The sequence below is a fragment of the Plutella xylostella genome, chromosome 4 (assembly GCF_932276165.1).
Source record: "Plutella xylostella chromosome 4, ilPluXylo3.1, whole genome shotgun sequence".
Taxonomy (NCBI): domain Eukaryota; kingdom Metazoa; phylum Arthropoda; class Insecta; order Lepidoptera; family Plutellidae; genus Plutella; species Plutella xylostella.
In genome coordinates this window covers 2,971,069-2,990,015 of record NC_063984.1, presented here as the reverse complement: position 1 = coordinate 2,990,015, position 18,947 = coordinate 2,971,069, and the positions used below count along the sequence as shown (strand labels likewise).

At 43.0% G+C, this 18,947-nt stretch overlaps 1 protein-coding gene across 1 annotated transcript in view; it reads left to right on the top strand.

The window, feature by feature from the left end:
* LOC105386945 (dynein axonemal heavy chain 7) overlaps nucleotides 1–18,947 on the top strand; it is a 79,111-nt gene that overhangs the window by 6,178 nt on the left and 53,986 nt on the right. Inside the window, exons 13-44 of the mRNA XM_048627705.1 lie at nucleotides 227–404; nucleotides 513–634; nucleotides 902–1,043; nucleotides 1,431–1,573; nucleotides 1,889–2,011; nucleotides 2,291–2,444; nucleotides 3,615–3,841; nucleotides 4,177–4,321; nucleotides 4,704–4,832; nucleotides 5,182–5,344; nucleotides 5,922–6,037; nucleotides 6,341–6,503; nucleotides 6,847–6,983; nucleotides 7,341–7,571; nucleotides 7,879–8,044; nucleotides 8,944–9,089; nucleotides 9,433–9,558; nucleotides 9,933–10,055; nucleotides 10,599–10,759; nucleotides 11,023–11,194; nucleotides 11,418–11,600; nucleotides 11,679–11,810; nucleotides 11,890–12,003; nucleotides 12,169–12,276; nucleotides 12,427–12,624; nucleotides 13,914–14,037; nucleotides 14,127–14,302; nucleotides 14,538–14,689; nucleotides 14,874–15,021; nucleotides 16,499–16,711; nucleotides 17,164–17,307; nucleotides 18,084–18,256. Coding sequence (XP_048483662.1) covers nucleotides 227–404; nucleotides 513–634; nucleotides 902–1,043; nucleotides 1,431–1,573; nucleotides 1,889–2,011; nucleotides 2,291–2,444; nucleotides 3,615–3,841; nucleotides 4,177–4,321; nucleotides 4,704–4,832; nucleotides 5,182–5,344; nucleotides 5,922–6,037; nucleotides 6,341–6,503; nucleotides 6,847–6,983; nucleotides 7,341–7,571; nucleotides 7,879–8,044; nucleotides 8,944–9,089; nucleotides 9,433–9,558; nucleotides 9,933–10,055; nucleotides 10,599–10,759; nucleotides 11,023–11,194; nucleotides 11,418–11,600; nucleotides 11,679–11,810; nucleotides 11,890–12,003; nucleotides 12,169–12,276; nucleotides 12,427–12,624; nucleotides 13,914–14,037; nucleotides 14,127–14,302; nucleotides 14,538–14,689; nucleotides 14,874–15,021; nucleotides 16,499–16,711; nucleotides 17,164–17,307; nucleotides 18,084–18,256 — 4,932 coding nt within the window. The remainder of the gene's footprint in view (nucleotides 1–226; nucleotides 405–512; nucleotides 635–901; nucleotides 1,044–1,430; nucleotides 1,574–1,888; nucleotides 2,012–2,290; nucleotides 2,445–3,614; nucleotides 3,842–4,176; nucleotides 4,322–4,703; nucleotides 4,833–5,181; nucleotides 5,345–5,921; nucleotides 6,038–6,340; nucleotides 6,504–6,846; nucleotides 6,984–7,340; nucleotides 7,572–7,878; nucleotides 8,045–8,943; nucleotides 9,090–9,432; nucleotides 9,559–9,932; nucleotides 10,056–10,598; nucleotides 10,760–11,022; nucleotides 11,195–11,417; nucleotides 11,601–11,678; nucleotides 11,811–11,889; nucleotides 12,004–12,168; nucleotides 12,277–12,426; nucleotides 12,625–13,913; nucleotides 14,038–14,126; nucleotides 14,303–14,537; nucleotides 14,690–14,873; nucleotides 15,022–16,498; nucleotides 16,712–17,163; nucleotides 17,308–18,083; nucleotides 18,257–18,947) is intronic.

Genomic DNA, 18,947 nt, shown 5'->3' with positions numbered 1-18,947 from the left:
ATACAACCTTGCTAATACATAATAGATAGTGTATGAGTCACCGCACATATGACTATATTTGTCAACCAGTATAACTCGCGAACGCCTTCACGCCAGGCGTTCGCGTATACTGGTTGACAGAAGAACAAGAGGCGATCCCTTTACGTTACGGTCATAATTATGTGCGGTGACCATTAGGAATTATTATTTAAACCAGAAAAATAAAAGTAGATGAGTCATTTATCAGGTTATCCGCGGCGCTAGCGAAGATAGATCAGTTCAACGAAGAAGAGACTGCGTTTGATTATGAGTTGTCTCAGTACCCGAAACGAAAGCAGATCTTTGATCGACTCGCCCCGTATAAGAAATTGTATGACGCGTCAAATGATTTCATAGAGAAACATAGCACTTGGATGAACTCTAAGGTATTTGAACTTATCTTGTTGACTTTCACCATCTGCTTTACTGATATTAAGCTTTAGTTACCTAGGAAAACTGAAAAATATGTAAATAATTCCATTTTATTTCAACAGGTTGGTAGTCACGACCCTGAGGAAATAGAAGGCGACGTCCAATATTACTACAAGATCGTTTACAAGCTGGAGAAGGCTTTCCAGGACACTCCCGAGACGCATCGGCTGGCCGAGTCTGTCAGGTAACACATCGTCATACACTGTACATCGTACACTGACTACTGCATTTAAAATTTCACAATCGCTAGTCATGAGACTTCATAAATGGAACAAGGTATTAGGCATCTCCATTTTCAATCATAGCGCCGCCGCCGCCTCATTATTTCAGGGCTGTGATTGGCCGAGGCGTCTGAGTGCAAACCGTCATAAGGCGTTCGAAAATCTTCCTCATAAAATGGTATTTTTGCTCAGCTCATTCTCTTCTTCATAAATATCTCTGATCGTTCCAGAACAAAGATAGACGAGTTCAAGACGCACATGCCGATAGTGCAGACGCTGGGCAACCCCGGCATGAAGCCGCGCCACTGGGAGAAGATCTCCGACATCGTCGGCTTCCCCATACTGGTCGATGACGATCTTACGCTGGCTAAGGTTAGAGCTGGTTAAATATTAGGTAACTTGACAACTGAGCTGACAGAACGCACGCAAGTTGTTTAGGTCCCCTTGGAGGTGCGGGGTGAAGCGAGCGCGAAATGCAATCAAAATAGAGTGACGCCATTGGTGCAGTATGCCGCCTCAGTCCTATTGGTGTATTTGTATTGCGATATTGGCGTGCTCTGGCTGCTCTTCTATCTTTAGTCCTCGACTGTACAAGACTGATACTATATATAATAAATTATACTATAATAGGTATATTTTCTCCTGTAGGTTGGCTGGTAGAAAATGCTTTTAGCATTAAGCTTTCCTTTTGTACATTTATTTCCTATATTTGTGTTCCTATATATGTATAAAGAGTTAATTCATAAATTTTCTGATCAGGTGATCGACTTTAACCTGGTGGACTACATAGACAAGTTCGAGGGCATCTCGGAGGCGGCCACCAAGGAGAACAACCTCGAGAAGAGCCTCGACAAGATGATGAAGGAGTGGGCCGACCTCAAGTTTGAGATACTGCCTTACAAGTAAGTTACTTTCATTATCTGCCCGTAATTGGTCAATGCTGGACATAGCCAAGGGTTATATTCAGCAAATAAATGGCTTTGACTTCGAAGGCGCGCCACAACCACAACACTCTGTGTCGTCATCATTCAGCCATTACTGGCTACGGGTGATTGGGTTAGTGACGTAAATGTGACAATTTACTTTAGCAGTCCAGTAAATACAGCCTTTTCTCTTTTACGCTATAAAGCTTTACTAACATCCTGGCCTTTCAAATTATATAATTTTACGCAATTAATTCACCACCATCCACTGCCAACTTTCACTTTAACTTTCAGAGACACGGGCAGCTATATCCTGTCGAGCGTGGACGAGATCCAGCTGTTGCTCGACGACCACATCGTCAAGACCCAGACCATGAAAAACTCACCGTACATCAAGCCGTTTGAGGAGATCATTATGTAAGTACCCACACTACCCACTAATGACAATAACACGAATTTAGATGCATCCAGACTAGTAAGAAACATAGGTACTTATGTTTTCTTGTGCAGATTAGCGCATCAGATTGTAGTTTCTGTCTAACTCAGAGGAGTTCAACAACCCTTTCCGTATACATAGTGATGAAGACTAAAAAATCATTTGTTATTTACTTTATTTTCCTGATCATCATCAGCCAACATACGTCCACTGTTGGACATCCGACGCCGTATTCTCTGACCACTCCCGTATCCCCCCAGTGACTGGGAAGGCAAGCTGGTCCTGCTACAAGAGATCCTGGACGAGTGGCTGAAGGTGCAGGCCACGTGGATGTACCTGGAGCCCATATTCACCTCGCCGGACATACAGCAGCAGATACCGGAGGAGGGACGGAGGTTCAGCGCTGTTGATAAGGTATAGTGGTGTTTACAGTAGGCAGTATCTTGATACGATAGGGGTCATGGTTGTAAGTGGTTAGATTGGTCTGCTTATCCGGGTACATATTTTGGCTATAGGTAGGTATGTAGTGCAGGTACCTACTCATTTATTCTGAGGAAATAAAGTTTGACTATGCAATCGCGATCTAAAAATTCCAAACATCGTCAGCAGATCCTGTAGTCCCGCTGTCCCCGTAATTCTTGTCCCCGTTAAGCGGGGACAACGGTACTTTCAGAAAATAAATAAAATCAGGCCCGTTGTCCCCGTTGGACGTGAGCTCCTCAACGGGGACAACGGCACTTAATAAAAAAATTAAAATCAGACCCGTTGTCCCCGTTCTCAAAATAAACTTTAAAAAACACAAGTATATTTTTTATTTCATGAATTTTATATAATACTTATCTTAACATCAAATCGCTTTTTTAGCTTAGATCAATTCATAACTAACCTGGGTGATAATTTGGCAAATTTGATGAACGTGTAAATTTTAAAGGATGCGCTAACGGCAAGACGAAATACTGCCGCGATACAAAAGCACAGATAAAAAAAACACACACTCACGCCTTGTACTAATGTACTCCCTTGCGGGATAGGCAGAGGTGCATTGCTGCACCCACTTTTTGCCAGAGTGTTATGTTAGTCACAATGTAATAGGGGGCGGGCCTATTGCCATTTTACGAGCACATCCAAGACCCGAGAACAGATATCTGTGTTTAAACAAATATCTGCCCCAGCCGGAACCCGGGACCTTCGGCTCAGTAGTCACTGGTCACTAACCACTACGCCATTCGGTCGTCTAAGATAACTTTCATTTTATTTTGTCCTTTTCGTGCTAATAGAATTCGGAAGGGACAACGACACGTAAAATTGTGACGGCCCGTTGTCCCCGTTCACTATTGCCCGCAAAGGGGACAACGGAACGAAAATATAATGACGTCCCGTTGTCTCCGTAACGGGGACACAGTTACGGGGACAACGGGACTACAGGCAGCAGATAGCCATATGCCCCTTGACCAATATTACATTGTATGTTATGTGACCACAGGTACTAGCGCCAAAGCACATAATCTAGACTATTCTAGACTAAAAACCTCACTCATTATACTCGACTTACTCTAAACCTAATCACCAACGAAATATCACCAGATGTGGCGCGAAATAATGAAGGCCGCATTCGCGGAGCCCCGAGTGCTCGACGTGATCACCATAGAGAAGATGCTGGACCGGCTGAAGAAGTCCAACAATCTGCTGGAGATGGTCCAGCGAGGATTGAACGCGTACCTGGAGAAGAAGAGACTGTTCTTCCCGAGGTTCTTCTTCCTGTCGAATGATGAGCTGCTCGAGATACTGTCGGAGACCAAGGATCCTACGCGGTGAGTGTTTGCATACGTATGTACTTAACCCTTCTTTTACTCAGCCATGTCTGGAATGATCGATAAAATGGGGGTGTTTTTCCATCAACTACTATCGGCTAGCTATTGTCCATTGCTGGATCTAGGCTTTCCTCAAAGAGGCACACCATAACACCCTATCACCATTTCCTCAATACAGCCACTATATAGGATGTATGACTTTAGACAGGATTTCTACATATAAATACCTCATCTACATAATATGGACAGATCCGTCCAAGATGCAATAGAATTTTATTGTGATTGATTTCCCGGTCGCATTACAAAAAGTTTTTTTTTTGGTTCTGGTAACACAGAGTACAACCGCACCTGAAGAAGTGCTTCGAGGGTATCGCCAAGCTGAACTTCACGGAGGACCTGGTGGTGACGCACATGCGGTCGTCGGAGGGCGAGGTGGTCCCGCTCACCATCACCATAAATACTGCCGCTGCTAGGGGACAGGTATACTATCACTATAAATATATTATATTGTATATACATCCTGTTGTATATCTATAGCATGTTTAGCAATACATTCAAGACACGCCGAAATTATTTATATCTGGAAGCGATTTTTTAATATTTTATCTGGTAAAGGGTTAGACTGATAGGGTATATCTGTTATAATATTCTGATCTGATCAGATAGTTATAGGTACCTCATCATCATCAATCAGCCTTCTATCGCAATCTGTTGGGTACAGACCTCCTTATGAGTAAGACTAACTTTTCCGGTGCTGCTCGAAATTACTCGTCAAGGAAACTCGGGAAACTTCACATTTCTTTGCCACCATTCCGTCACCACACTCATCAAAAAATTTTACCACTCTACCTTACATCTCTAGGTGGAGAAATGGTTGGTGGAACTCGAACGGTCCATGAAGGAGTCAGTGCACCGCGCCGTGGCCGACTCGCACGCCGACTACACGCGCGGGCTGAGGGAGGCCTGGGTGCTCAAGTGGCCGGGGCAGACGGTAAGTGGTTCACGTAACAAAGGGAACTGTATTACCAGAAATAGTTTAAAGGTTCTGCCGGGAAGGGATGTGACAGCGACAGGACGGCAACGTAACGAGAGTGGCGCGGACGCTGTTGACGCGACAATGACGTCATGTTGCCGTCCCGGTAGGCTTGTTGTCTGGAACGATGATCATAAACCAGGTTTTAAGGGACAGGTATTAAACATATTTAAATCTGTAATTATGAGTAAAAAATCATAAAATATACCATATCTTATCTTTTTTTATCACAACATATACCCCAAGAGAAAATAATCTTTCCCCATGATGAAATCAGCCCATTGTAAAAACCGTACATTTACAACAGGTGCTCTGCATAGCAATGACATACTGGACGCTAGAAGTGACCCTGGCCATCCACAGCGGCGCGGCGGCCATGCGCGCCTACTGGGACACCTGCAACCAGCAGATATCCAAGATCGTCAGCCTGGTCCGAGGGGAGCTTAGTCTGCAGAACAGAATTACTCTTGGTGAGTGAACTAACCATATCATTACATGAACATAAGTGTAGGGGAGAGACTCATTGCCACCATTGAGGCAATAGAAAAAACTAAAACGATAATAATATGCAAACATATCACCATATAAAAGCCCTACATTCTGATGCTAGCTAAGATTTGATCAAATCTTAGCTACTACCTAAATGATAAAACGCCATCATGGCTATGTGCGTTGTTTGAGTTTATCTACGTAGATAAAGATGCCATGGCGCTAGAGCTAAAGAGGGCATTCTGTATAACTAACTTGTATTTTATTTTGACGACCGAATGGCGTAGTGGTTAGTGACCTGACTACTGAGCCGATGGTCCCGGGTTCGATTCCCGGCTGGGGCAGATATTTGTTCTCGGGTCTTGAGTGTGCCCGAAAAATGGCAATAGGCCCGCTCCCTATTACATTGGGACTAACATAACACTCTGGCGAAAAGTGGGTGCAGCAATGCACCTCTGCCTACCCCGCAAGGGAGTACATTAGTACAAGGCGTGAGTGCGTGTGTTTTTATTTTATTTTGGTATTAGCAAGTATTAAAATGCATATTTTCTTCACCAGGGGCGCTGGTGGTGCTGGACGTGCACGCGCGCGATGTTCTGATGGTCCTGATGGATCTCAAGGTCACTCAGGACAACGATTTCAACTGGCTCTCGCAGATACGGTACTATTGGGAGGTTAGAATGTTTTATTCACGATTTCAATCATTCTGTCATATTCGTCCAGAGCGATGAGTTGCGAAAATAGAGTTGCAAACAAACTCGTATCGCATCCATAGATTGGCTCTTGAGCGCTATAAATTATTGATATTTTCTCCATACTGTCTGCGTAGCTTCATTTAAACATAAAAAATGCTTTTTATTTAAATTAATCGCATAGCACGTCTCTTCTGTTTTTCGTATCTTTCTATGAAATCACAGAAAGATACCTACTCTTTATGCGGCTCCGTTCATTTCAAACATATCATCCTTACACCATAGGAACAAGACGACGAGGAGAAGTCCATGCAACTGGCCACCCGCATGATCAACTCTCAGCTGATGTACGGCTACGAGTACCTCGGCAACACGGGCCGGCTCGTCATCACGCCACTGACTGACCGTTGCTATAGGACGCTGTTCGGCGCACTGCATCTCAACCTGGGTAACCACTAGCTATACCTACATATATAGATGCTAGGTCATCATTTACGTAACATAAGGAGATAAGGCGCTCCCGCTTACACACTCGCAAACTTCTGACACATCTTCGTACACGTAATACATCACAACTCGGGAGGGCTCATCGTCAGAATCCTAACCGATCGATCGCTGTTATGGGACGCGAAATGCACATTGAAATAGTATTTTGTTATTAAAAAAAAATTGCTAAGTTTGCTCTTCTATTTTCTATCAATTGTTTTTATGGTGCTGAGACGGAAAAAATAGATTATAGATAAACGATTATTATTTAAAATGAAACATATTTATTAAAACCTGGTCTCCAGGTGGCGCCCCGGAGGGCCCGGCCGGCACGGGCAAGACGGAGACCACGAAGGACCTGGCGAAGGCCGTCGCCAAGCAGTGCGTCGTCTTCAACTGCTCCGACGGACTCGATTATATCGCGCTCGGGAAATTCTTCAAGGTAATGCTATCTAACAAAACCACACAAAAATTAATATAAAAATTTACACTGCATGGCGTAAATCGCCTACTAAAACCAGCCAAACAAATTATATGTGATAAAATTAAGGCACACCCTAGATGGCGCTGTGAACTAGCATCATACCCGATGAACCGATTTGAATGCGGTTTTATATGTTTATTCTTAGCCATATAATATTTTAGCAACACCTGTATGTAGAATATATAGAACGATGGAGCGTCAGTAGCGCCACCATTCAGTCGACGCAGCGCACACACACACACAAAGCTCGTTTCGTATCGCTCTCAGGAATCAATCTAAGAAAGTACTATCAATAACATTCCTTCCACCACCCAGGGCTTAGCCTCCTGCGGCGCCTGGTCGTGCTTCGACGAGTTCAACCGCATAGACCTCGAAGTCCTCTCGGTGGTCGCGCAGCAGATCCTGTCCATCCAGCGCGGCATCAACTCCGGGTCTACAGAACTCATGTTCGAGGGAACCCTGCTGCAGTTGGACAAGACTTGCGCGGTGTTTATTACGATGAACCCTGGGTATGCGGGGCGGTCGGAGCTGCCTGATAATTTGAAGGTAAGTTGTATAACAGGTGTGTAAGGTGTTAAGCAAACAAAGAACTTATCTATCTATCAGTAAATAAGTAAACTGCACCCAATCTCCATCTATTTAGTGCATTTCTAAAGGTTGTCTCGAAAAGAAGGCTGTAAGTGTTAAGAATGCCTTTATTGGTGCACAAATAATAAGTACCTACTCTGTATAGGCAAGCAACCACTCTCGGCATCAGCCTATAAAAAACGTGTAGACTCTTATAATATAAAGGTATTTTTTGCTTTGGATCGGTTTCGATTATGTTAATAAATCGTTGTTTACGTATTCCCAGGCTCTATTCCGTTCCGTGGCGATGATGGTCCCCGACTACGTGCTGATATCGGAGATCGAGCTGTACGCGTCGGGCTACCTCAACGCGAAGCCGCTCGCCGTCAAGATCGTGGCCACCTACAAGCTGTGCTCGGAGCAGCTGTCCAGCCAGAGCCATTATGATTATGGTAAGTTAAACGTACCTATAGGTTCACGACGAGTTCTCCAGTGGAGACCACGAACAGGCAAACGCAGCGTGGGACGCCCTCCTGCCGCTGGACCGACGACCTTAGGCGGGTAGCCGATACTGGCTGGATGCTGAGGAAGGCCGAGGACCGAGTCTTGTGGCACTCCTTGGGGAGAGGCCTATGTCCAGCAGTGGATGATTATTGGCTGATGATGAACGTAACTTTTAAATATATCGCCCCGTGGCGATGATGGTCCCCGACTACGTGCTGATATCTGAGATTGAGCTGTACGCGTCGGGCTACCTCAACGCGAAGCCGCTCGCCGTCAAGATCGTGGCCACCTACAAGCTGTGCTCCGAGCAGCTGTCCAGCCAGAGCCATTATGACTATGGTAAGCTATTCACTATGAAGAAAATTTGGTTATTGTACTGCTAATATAGCCAGCGTGTGAAGACAGGATATTGCGCAGTAATGTGGCCTCCCGTGACATGCTGTGCTACGATTGAAAACCAGATTGTAGAATCCTAATATGTACAGACATCGGCAGGCGCCATCTTTGTTTATAATTATTTGCAGTGCCGATTATGACTATTGTAGGTATTCTGTTTTTCCGCAATATAATTATGTCGAAGAACCGATGACGTATTCGTAAGTGGAGACTTCGAACCACAAAGAGTAGCTAGGAGCTCCTCGGTCCGCTATATCGACGATCTTGACAAGTAGACTGGATGAGGAAGGCCCTGTAAGTAAATGAGTTTTGTGCGGCTCCTTAGCAGATGTCTATAGCTAGCAGTGGATGATTACGGGCTAATGATAAATATTATTCTGCAAGAGACGCTATTAAAAAAAATACTTATATGCAATAATGAGTTTAATAATAATTAAGCTCTTCTCGGCAGGTATGCGAGCGGTAAAGTCGGTTCTACGCGCGGCGGCGGCTCTCAAGCTTAGATACCCTGCCGAGGATGAAGACGTGATCCTGCTGCGCTCCATCAAGGACGTCAACCTGCCCAAGTTCCTGGAGCACGATGTGCCTCTGTTTATGGTATCTGCTTCACGGTGTTTCGCTGCTAACCCTATAGCTTAGTTATGTATTGGATACTTCCAGCGGCTTATTATCCATCAATTTTGATGAGTTACGCTTAGTTGTAGAAAGGAACATTAAGCTAATGTCGGCATTACATCTATGTCTGTCTCTTTCTGTCCGTATACCATCAAAGCAAGGCAGCTATACATTTGAAGCTATACATTTCAGCTTAAATCCCTCTCCTTTCTCTTAGCCTAAAGTCAATATTATATCTGTACGTTTAAATATTTCACCGATGATAAAACGTGGCAGCAAAGTAAGGGCGTAATTTAATAGATATAATTTTATAATTTTGTCACAGGGTATCATCAGTGACTTGTTCCCTGGGCTGCCGCTGCCGTTGGCTGGCCTCGAAGACCTGGTTGAGTGCCTCAAAGAAGTGGCAGTGACGATGAACTTGCAGTGCAATGACTTCTTCATTGAAAAGGTATAGTACCTATATACTTACATGTTAATTAGGCACAAGTACGTACTAGGTAAAACGAAAAATATTGTACCTACAGTCCTTCATAGATGAGATGAGATACGTGCCTTGAGAGGACGATCCTATAGACGTCCGACTCATTGAAGTCGAAGATGTTTTCTAGTGAAATAGATAAAGATGCTGCGACCCCTATGTGGCGAAAAAGGTTCCACTGTAAACAAAGAGCAGACAGGGATAATGTTTTCAAAATGACGGATTCATGCTATCTCGCTCTATGATATGGTCTGTTAATACACCCTCCTACTCCTACTTATGTACGAACCATATTTATCATACCATTGTTCCTGTATCTGCATCTTTACATCATCACTTATCAGGTGCTCCAACTGTACGAGATGATCCTGGTGCGGCACGGGCTCATGCTGGTGGGGCTGCCCTTCTCCGGGAAGACCAAGTGCTACCAGGCGCTGGGAGCCGCCCTTGGCTGCGTCGCCGAAAAGGTAACCACATTTGGTGTAACGGCGTCAGCAGAGGTAACATGGAGTAAGATGGCTAGTTTTATTGGCTAAAATTCCTCTTCAGTATCTTCAGCATCATCAGCCTATACCAGTCAAATGCTAGACGTGAGCCTCTCCCTAAGTACGCCCACGTACAGCTTCCCTTTGTTTTAAGTTTATCCCTAAAATCAATTACAGCATATCAGTAAAACTTATCCAGGGTCAGAAAGAACAGAATATCCAGTATTTTGCAACAACATAAATAGGGTACAGTGCTCCAAAATTGATAATGCGCATAGAAATATTTGACAGATCGGTTATTTTCGATTATGTGACACATGATATTGACTCCTATTTCTTTCGAACAAGGTGCAAAATGCAAGTGATTTTTTAAGGCTCTTACGATTTAATGATTCGGGTGTGAAGATCTGCATGTGCATTATTAATTTTGGACAAGTGTACCTTATTTTGAATACGACAGTGGAGTAGTATTATTTATTCTGAGCTTGCACTTATACCCACTCATCATTCCACTACCACCACCAGGGACTGATGCCAGAGAACCCGGCGGAGTGGATAGTGATCAACCCGAAGTCCATCACAATGGGCCAGCTATACGGACAGTTTGACCCGGTGTCGCACGAGTGGTCCGACGGCATTTTGGCCGTTAGCTACCGGGCATTTGCCGTGTCGACAAATGATAATAGGTGAGTGAATGTTGTGTCTACTGCCAAAAGTGTTATAGTGCATTATGAACGGTGAAATATGGATATGCTGACGCATGCATGCGGAACACCCGCCATTTTGTTACTGTAACTTTATCTGCATGCGTTACATTAAAGTATTAGTGCCAAATAGAGGTCCCTTTTATAATCATCAGTTTTCTTTATTGACCTCTGAAGGAATAGGTCTTAAGCACTCTTGCAAAAAAGTTGATCAATAATACCAATCACTTTCTTTATAATTGTAGAAAATGGCTAGTATTCGACGGCCCGGTAGACGCGATATGGATCGAGAATCTCAACACGGTGTTGGACGACAACAAGAAGCTGTGCCTCATGAGCGGGGAGATCATCCAGCTGGCGCCCACCACCAACCTCGTCTTCGAGCCTATGGACCTGGAGGCCGCTTCTCCCGCTACGGTGAGAGGATCAAGTTTTTGTGTGTGTTTTTGGTCGAGGAAACTATGTATTTTCTTGGCTGGTCCATATGTATTGGCAGGTTCCTATGTCCCAGATGCGCTTCATAGATGCGAAGCATTTTTATGTAAAAAATTGTCGTCTAGATATTGTCGTCAAAACGTTGCGTACCAAAGAACGAAACTTATAACGTTCTATTCTATTCATAACATTATACTCTATCCAGGTATCCCGTTGTGGCATGATCTACTTAGAGCCGAAGGGTCTCGGATGGAAAGTCCTTCTAGAATCATGGCTGAACACCCTACCTGCTACTCTGCACACCGTCAACAAGACTCTCATACGCAACTTGTTCAACCGATTCTTATCACCGCTGCTATGGCTCGTCGAGAACAGTGGACAAGTCAAGGTAATGAAAACACCATCTGAATAGCTCTTAACAGACATGTGCACAAAGTTCAAAGTTATTAACGATGTTTGGTTTTAGCAAATGTACGTGACGTCTCGAACGAATTTGGTGGTCTCGTGTATGAGACTTTTTGATACATTCATGGACGACTTTCACGATGAAAAGTATGTGGAGTCCATCTCGGATCTTGATGTTAGAGCGCAGCTTGAGGTGAGAAACCGATCCATATGATAGAGCAGTCAGTGGTGTCATGCACTTAAAATTTATTAATATTTGTTCATTATTTTAGGGTACGTTTTTCTTCGCCTGCATCTGGTCTATCGGAGCTACTCTAGACGCCGCTGGCAGGCCCAAATTTGATATGCTATTCCGCGGGTTATTGGAGAGAGAATTCCCGGAAAAAGTAAGTTTATATCTTGATTTATCGGGCGATTAAGGGCTTGTGCTGACACCAGTCCGTTATCTGCTAGACATAGGCCTCTCCAAACAAACGCCACAACACAATATTGTGTGTACTTAAACAGTAATTCTGAAGTAGATTGATGATCTAATCATTTAATTTTCACAGATCAAAGAAGCTTTGAGTTTACCGAAAGAGATCGCCAAGCCAGAGAAACCGTATATCTTCAGTATTCCTAAAGATGGTCTCGTATTTGACTATCGATATATCAAAGAGGTAAACATTGCTATAAGCAATCTACAAAGACCACTTTTTTTAAGCCTTTATTATTTGCTACCTCCTATTCTTTTTTCCACACTATAAAAAATATAAAAGATTCCATTCTCATCTCCATCAAACCTCATACCCCAAACTACTCCCACCTAGGGCAAAGGCAAATGGAAGCTCTGGCAAGACGACGTGATCTCTGCGCCCCCGATCAGCCGCGACACCCCGCCCAACCAGATCCTGGTGACGACCCTCGACAGTGTGAGGTTCCTGTCGCTCTTCAGGATGCTCATCACGCACCATCTGCCCGTCATGATGGTCGGGCCGACCGGGACTGGGAAGTCTTCGTATATTATAGTGAGTTGCGAATATTTTTTTATATAGAGTTATCGATAGCGTTTCTGACGGAATGTTTAAAAAGTAGTGGCGACGTCTAAGAAGTAGGTGCGAGCATAATGATTATTTATAGTACCCAACTTATGAGTGTCTAAACTAAAGTACCCAAATTCTTATGACCAGTAATCTACAACAAATTAGAACCATCATAGAACTACCTACTCAGGCCATACCAAAAAGCTCCTATAAATCTGCAATTAACTAATATAGAGAAAGTCAACACATTTAAGTTACTAGGCATACATTTAGATACACATTTAAACTACAAATGTCACGTACAAATAATTAAAAGCAAATTGTCCCAATTCATCTATTCCCTAGGTATACTAAAAGTTAACACCAACATAAACACTGCTCTCACAGCATACTATGCATATGCAAATGCATGGTTAAGTTATGGCATCATTCTATGGGGTGATAGTGTAGACGTTCATGACTTATTTGTTCTACAAAAAAGATGTCTCCGGATCATAGCAAATCTCCAAAACACAACTAGCTGTAAACCATTTTTCATCAAACATAAAATACTTTCACTACCTTCATTATACATTTTCGAAATAGCCAAGTTTGTAAGGAACAATATGGAGTTATTTAAACAGGTAAACGAAGTCCATAAAATTAACACTAGGAACAAAAACCAACTATCAGTGCCACAATCTAATATGCAAATTTTTAACAATAGCCCATACTTTAAATGCATAAAAATCTACAATAAACTTCCAACCATTATTAAATCCGAATTAAACTATAGTAAATTCCTGTCCAAATTAAAAACTCTACTTACACAGAAATGCTATTACACAGTAAATGAATACCTAGTTGATAACTAAAATAACCTACTATAAACTCCTATCTTTGTTGTTATGAACGAAATATTTATATTATTAACTACTCTATGTTAAATATTATAGTTTATTATGAATGTTAAAATTTAATGTAGATTTTATATCTTTATTATGTAAGCAAATACATACAAATTTGTTACTTTCTATATTACTTACTTAGAATAATATTACCTAGATTAAACTTGCTATGCCCTACAGGGCACTATGTTAAGGACCATTTTGTACATAATTTTAAGATCAGTGTAAAACTTACATAGTTGCAATAAACATATTACTATTACTATTACTCCATAACCAGAGTTGCCAAGCAAGAATTGATTAAAGAAAATCTATATAGTATATATAGCATACTGTATTTCTCTCGTTCCTTAAATGTATACTAAAATAAGGAACTATTTATTTCAGGACTTCTTAGTAAAGAGAGTGGATACAAAAGTGTACAAAGCATTGATAATGGGGTTCTCGGCTCAGACAAATTGCAATCAGACGCAAGACATTATTATGGGAAAGCTTGATAAGAGGCGTAAAGGTAAATAATATTTCCTAATTTAATTGTAATAGGTGAGGATGTTAGACGAACAGTATATTTCTAACGAATGGTATTACAATTTCTACCAGGTGTATACGGCCCACCAATAGGGTGCTACAGTGTAGTATTCGTAGATGACGTCAGCATGCCTCAAGCAGAAACGTACGGCGCTCAACCCCCAATAGAAGTGCTCAGGCAGGGCATAGATTTGGGACTCTGGTACGATAGAAAGACCAACATGGCATTGCATCTGCTTGACGTGCAGGTTTGTGATTTTTGCATATAACTTAGATAAACAAATACGGCAAATAAATGAGCAGTGTTTACTTACCAAAATTAATATTTCTATACATCATCTTAGACCTATACATACCATATACCTATATAAACATGGTACCTATATAAATATATTTAATTATAAATAATATGGGTCTTAGAACACACCCTTGTAGAACGCCCCTTAGTCATTAACGAACTATACTACCTTTACAATCTTACAGTTTATGTGTGCAATGAGTAAACCTACTCCGGGCGCGAAGCTCGTGACTCCGAGGTTCTCGCGGCACTTCTCATTCTTCTGCATCGATGAATTTGATGAGGAGACTCTGCAGGTCATCTTCAACAGGATCATGCTGTGGCATCTTGATACCAGGTGAGCGCTGGGATAAAGATTACTCTTTATGTGTGTAATCAGCATAATGTATTTCCAGGAAAAGTTTAATCTTTTGTTGACAAAAATAATGTTTAGCTCATTCATTTACCTAATGCTGGTTTATGAAATATTTTTGGGCAGCTTATTAGAAGTGATATAACTACTAAACTATATTTTATTACAGAGGGTTCTCCAAAGACTTCGACCCATGCATAGAGGAAATAGTGCAAGGCACTCTTGAAGTATACAAGCAATGCCGACTGAACCTGCTGCCGACCCCGTCCAAGTCACATTACACTTTCAACCTGAGGGACTTCTCCAGAGTCATTCTTGTAAGTTTAATTACTATACTATAATAATATACATTTATTTATTTATGCTTTTATTGCACAATTTACAAAAGTAGATGTACAATCAGGTGGAATTAATGCTAAGAGCATTCTCTACCAGTCAACCAAATTTATAATGAAGAGCAGCGCATAATCTTCTTATTGTAATGTATATGTAATGATAGGTTTTAAGTTATGAAATAAATAAATATTTTTTTTTTATTGCTAGCCTTGTGTCACCCCATTTTGAAAGAAAGAAAGAAAATATATTTATTTAGTACTACACAAATACACCACATACACAGAAAAACAAATTTACATATACGCTAATAACACAAACACAGATAGTACACAAAAAAATAAAAAATAGAAAAGAAACATACAAAAAATACAAAAGAAACTAATAAAGAATAACTAGCCAGTCTGTGTTGGTGGTGCATCAGCGCAGCGCCAAAAAGGCCCCGAGCTCAGCATATGCTACACGTACATAAATGTACGTGCAGCGCTCATTTTCAGCAGGGACCCTTTACGTGACTCACGGAAACGACGTCGAGACAAAAAAAATATACAATTTAGTAGGTACCTAATAATTATGTAAATAAATTAAAACAAAATAGTCAGTGACAAAAGAGTAAAATATATTTAAATAAATAATAATATTAGCCTATAAGATACAATAAATAATACAATAGTAAGTGAGTACATTAAATTATCATCAAGTGCTGAATTTTACTATGTAGATTTCTGCATAGTCAACAAATAACCTTTAAGTGCCAACTTAAAGGTATGGATGTACCTATTGTACCTACCATGTAGCCTTTTCAAAGGAGGGGGGAGGTCATTCCAGTACTTGGACGCCGCAAATCTGAAACTGCCTCGAAAGGCGGCTGATCGATGCGGTGGCACGGTGGCACGGACAAGCGGACCTTATACTTGTATGAATTGAACGACCATTGCAGTTTTTCATACAAGTATTTTGCGCTTGACCACTCCAAATAGCAACGTTGCAAGGTGCAATCGTCTTCGTGCCGCCATTTTGAGCAGATCAGCGTTGTTCAGATACGGCGTCACATGCGTCCTGGGGGGGATACGGAAGCAGAAGAAGAGAAGCGCACACGCATTCTGAACTCTCTGCACCAGCCGTTCAGATCTACCGAGGAGGCACCCACCGTAGACAACGTCGCAGTAGTTCAGCGTGGAAAACACCAGTGACTCACACAATTTGATCCGCATTTCGACACTGAGGTAGTCCCGTATTCTGTACAGTACTTTGAGCCGGTAGAAGCAGCCGCTTACCACCCCTACTATATGGTCCCTACCTCTACCTCTTTTACCCTATCCTCTGTCATAAACTAATTCACTCCACACTGTCCTATTTTCCATCACGCCATCTAGACATTTCTATCGACATCCAGTCTTCTATCGTTTACCGTCGGCGTACATAATTTTGTACTAAATCTTTGACATCCGCCATTTCCAGGGAGTCCTGCTCTCAGTGCCAGAAGTGACCCCAGACCTACAATCCATGAAGCGTCTCTGGATCCACGAATGCCTGCGCGTGTTCAGCGACCGACTGGTGGCGGTCGAGGACCGGCGCTGGCTCGCGGCGTGTCTGCGCGGCGCCACCGCCACGCACCTCCATGATGACTTCGACGTGCTATTGGCTAGGCTGACGGACCAGCCCGGACATAAGGTACGAGTTAATGTAGCTACAGGATTAAAGAGTTCAGACAAAAGTAGAGTCAACGCTATACAAGATGATTCGGTTTTCATTAATTAGATGACGTTGGCTGCGTGCTTTCTTTGTGTGTCGTTTTCTAGTGTGATTCGCTCCGTGCTACGTAAAGTGCGTTTTTCGTACTGTCATTCCGTATCAGTAGGTTTTTCTAGTGTTGTCCCGTGCGTCTTAAAGACGCGCACGTGCGTTTTGCGTACCGACGCCTCGTTTGAGAGTAGCTGCTATTCCTTTATGGTTTACGGAAGTTATTAGAAGTAGCTATAGCTGCCCCAGTCTCCTCTGGATCTACGTCGCTCCGTGCGTCTTAAAGACGTCCGGTTTGCGTATAAACGCCCCGTATGATATGCTACTCGTTTTTGGTATAAGGAAGTTATTAGAGCTGCCCCAGTCTCCTCTGGATCCACGAGTGGCTGCGCGTGTTCAGCTCGCGGCTGGTGGCGGGCGAGGACCGGCGCTGGCTCGCGGCGTGTCTGCGCGGCGCCACCGCCACGCGCCTGCACATAGACTTCGACGTGCTGCTGGCGAGGCTGACGGACCAGCCCGGACATAAGGTAAGGCATAAGACAAAAGTAAAGTCAACGCGCCACAAAATGATGGGTTTTTTAGTGTCGTCTTTATCGCTCCGCTTACGCACGTGCAGTTTGGGTATAAACGCCCCGTATGAGACTAGCCGTTTTTGTTCTACGGATGTTATGACTGCTGATAAAAGTAGAGTCAACGCGCCACAAGGAGATGGGTTTTCTAGTGTCGTGTCTTTATCGCTCCGTGCGTCTTAAAGGCGTTTATACGCACGTGCGGTTTTCGTATAAACGCCCCGTATGAGACTAGCTGCTACTCATTTTTGGTCTACAGAAGTTATTAGAAGTAGCTAGAGCTGCCCTGCACCTGCACGATGACTTCGACGTGCTGCTGGCGAGGTTGACGGACCAGCCTGGACATATGGTACGAGTTAATGTAGTTACAGCTTTCCAGACGCAATATCGCAATACATCACGCAAGAAGAAGGCTGCGGTTATATATATTATAGATAGATTGAGTAAAAAAATATTATTATGACGGCTGCGTTTAGCAGATTAAGAAATAACATGAAATAAAATGGCGGCGAGTAAAAAAATATTATTATGACTGTGGAATTTGTATGGTATAGCTTGAGTCGATCCGACATTTTCATATTATTCTTTATCGTTATAAAGACGTTATAAACTCTTACTAACGTACACGTATAGTTTAGTATATTTATGTACGTTATGTAACCATGTTCTGGTGCTTGATGCAAAAATAAGTTGTTCTTAGAAGCGCGATTATCACGTATTTTTTTCCACTCCAGATCGACGAGCAAGACCTGCGCAAGCTCATCTACTGCGACTTCGCGAACCCGAAGGCGGACAGCCGCTTCTACATGGAGACCACGAACATGGAACACCTCAGCTCCACCGTGGAGGCCTTCCTCGTCGAGTTCAACAACATGTCCAAGAAGCCGATGAACCTTGTGCTGTTTACGTAAGTGGTTATGTGTTATTTGAAAGATGTGGTCACGTGATGGGCTAGCACGGAGCGCAATTTTTGAACAAAAGCTTTGCATCGCGCTCGCTCACATTGCGCAGATTCAAGCGCGACGGAGAACTTTTGTCACGTCTTAAATGCGCCCCGTGCTAGCCACCTGCACCTTATATAACCGCAAACCCGAAGGCGGACAGCCGCTTCTACATGGAGACCACCAACATGGAGCACCTGAGCTCCACCGTGGAGGCCTTCCTCGTCGAGTTCAACAACATGTCCAAGAAGCCGATGAACCTTGTGCTGTTTACGTAAGTTTTTGGAGTTATTTGATAGTCTTATAACCTGAAAGGCTAGTTAGCACGGAGCGCAATTTTTGAACAAAAGTTTTGCATCGCGCTGACTCATATCGCGCTGATTCAGGAGCGAGCGCGACGGAGAACTTTTGTCACGTCTTAAATGCGCCCCGTGCTAGCCCCTGCACCTTATATAATCGCGAATCCGAAGGCCGACAGCCGCTTCTACATGGAGACCACCAACATGGAGCACCTCAGCTCCACCGTGGAGGCCTTCCTCGTCGAGTTCAACAACATGTCCAAGAAGCCGATGAACCTGGTGCTGTTTACGTAAGTTTTTGGAGTTATTGGGTGACGTATCACCTACACCTTATATAGGGCTTGTACACTTCACATCG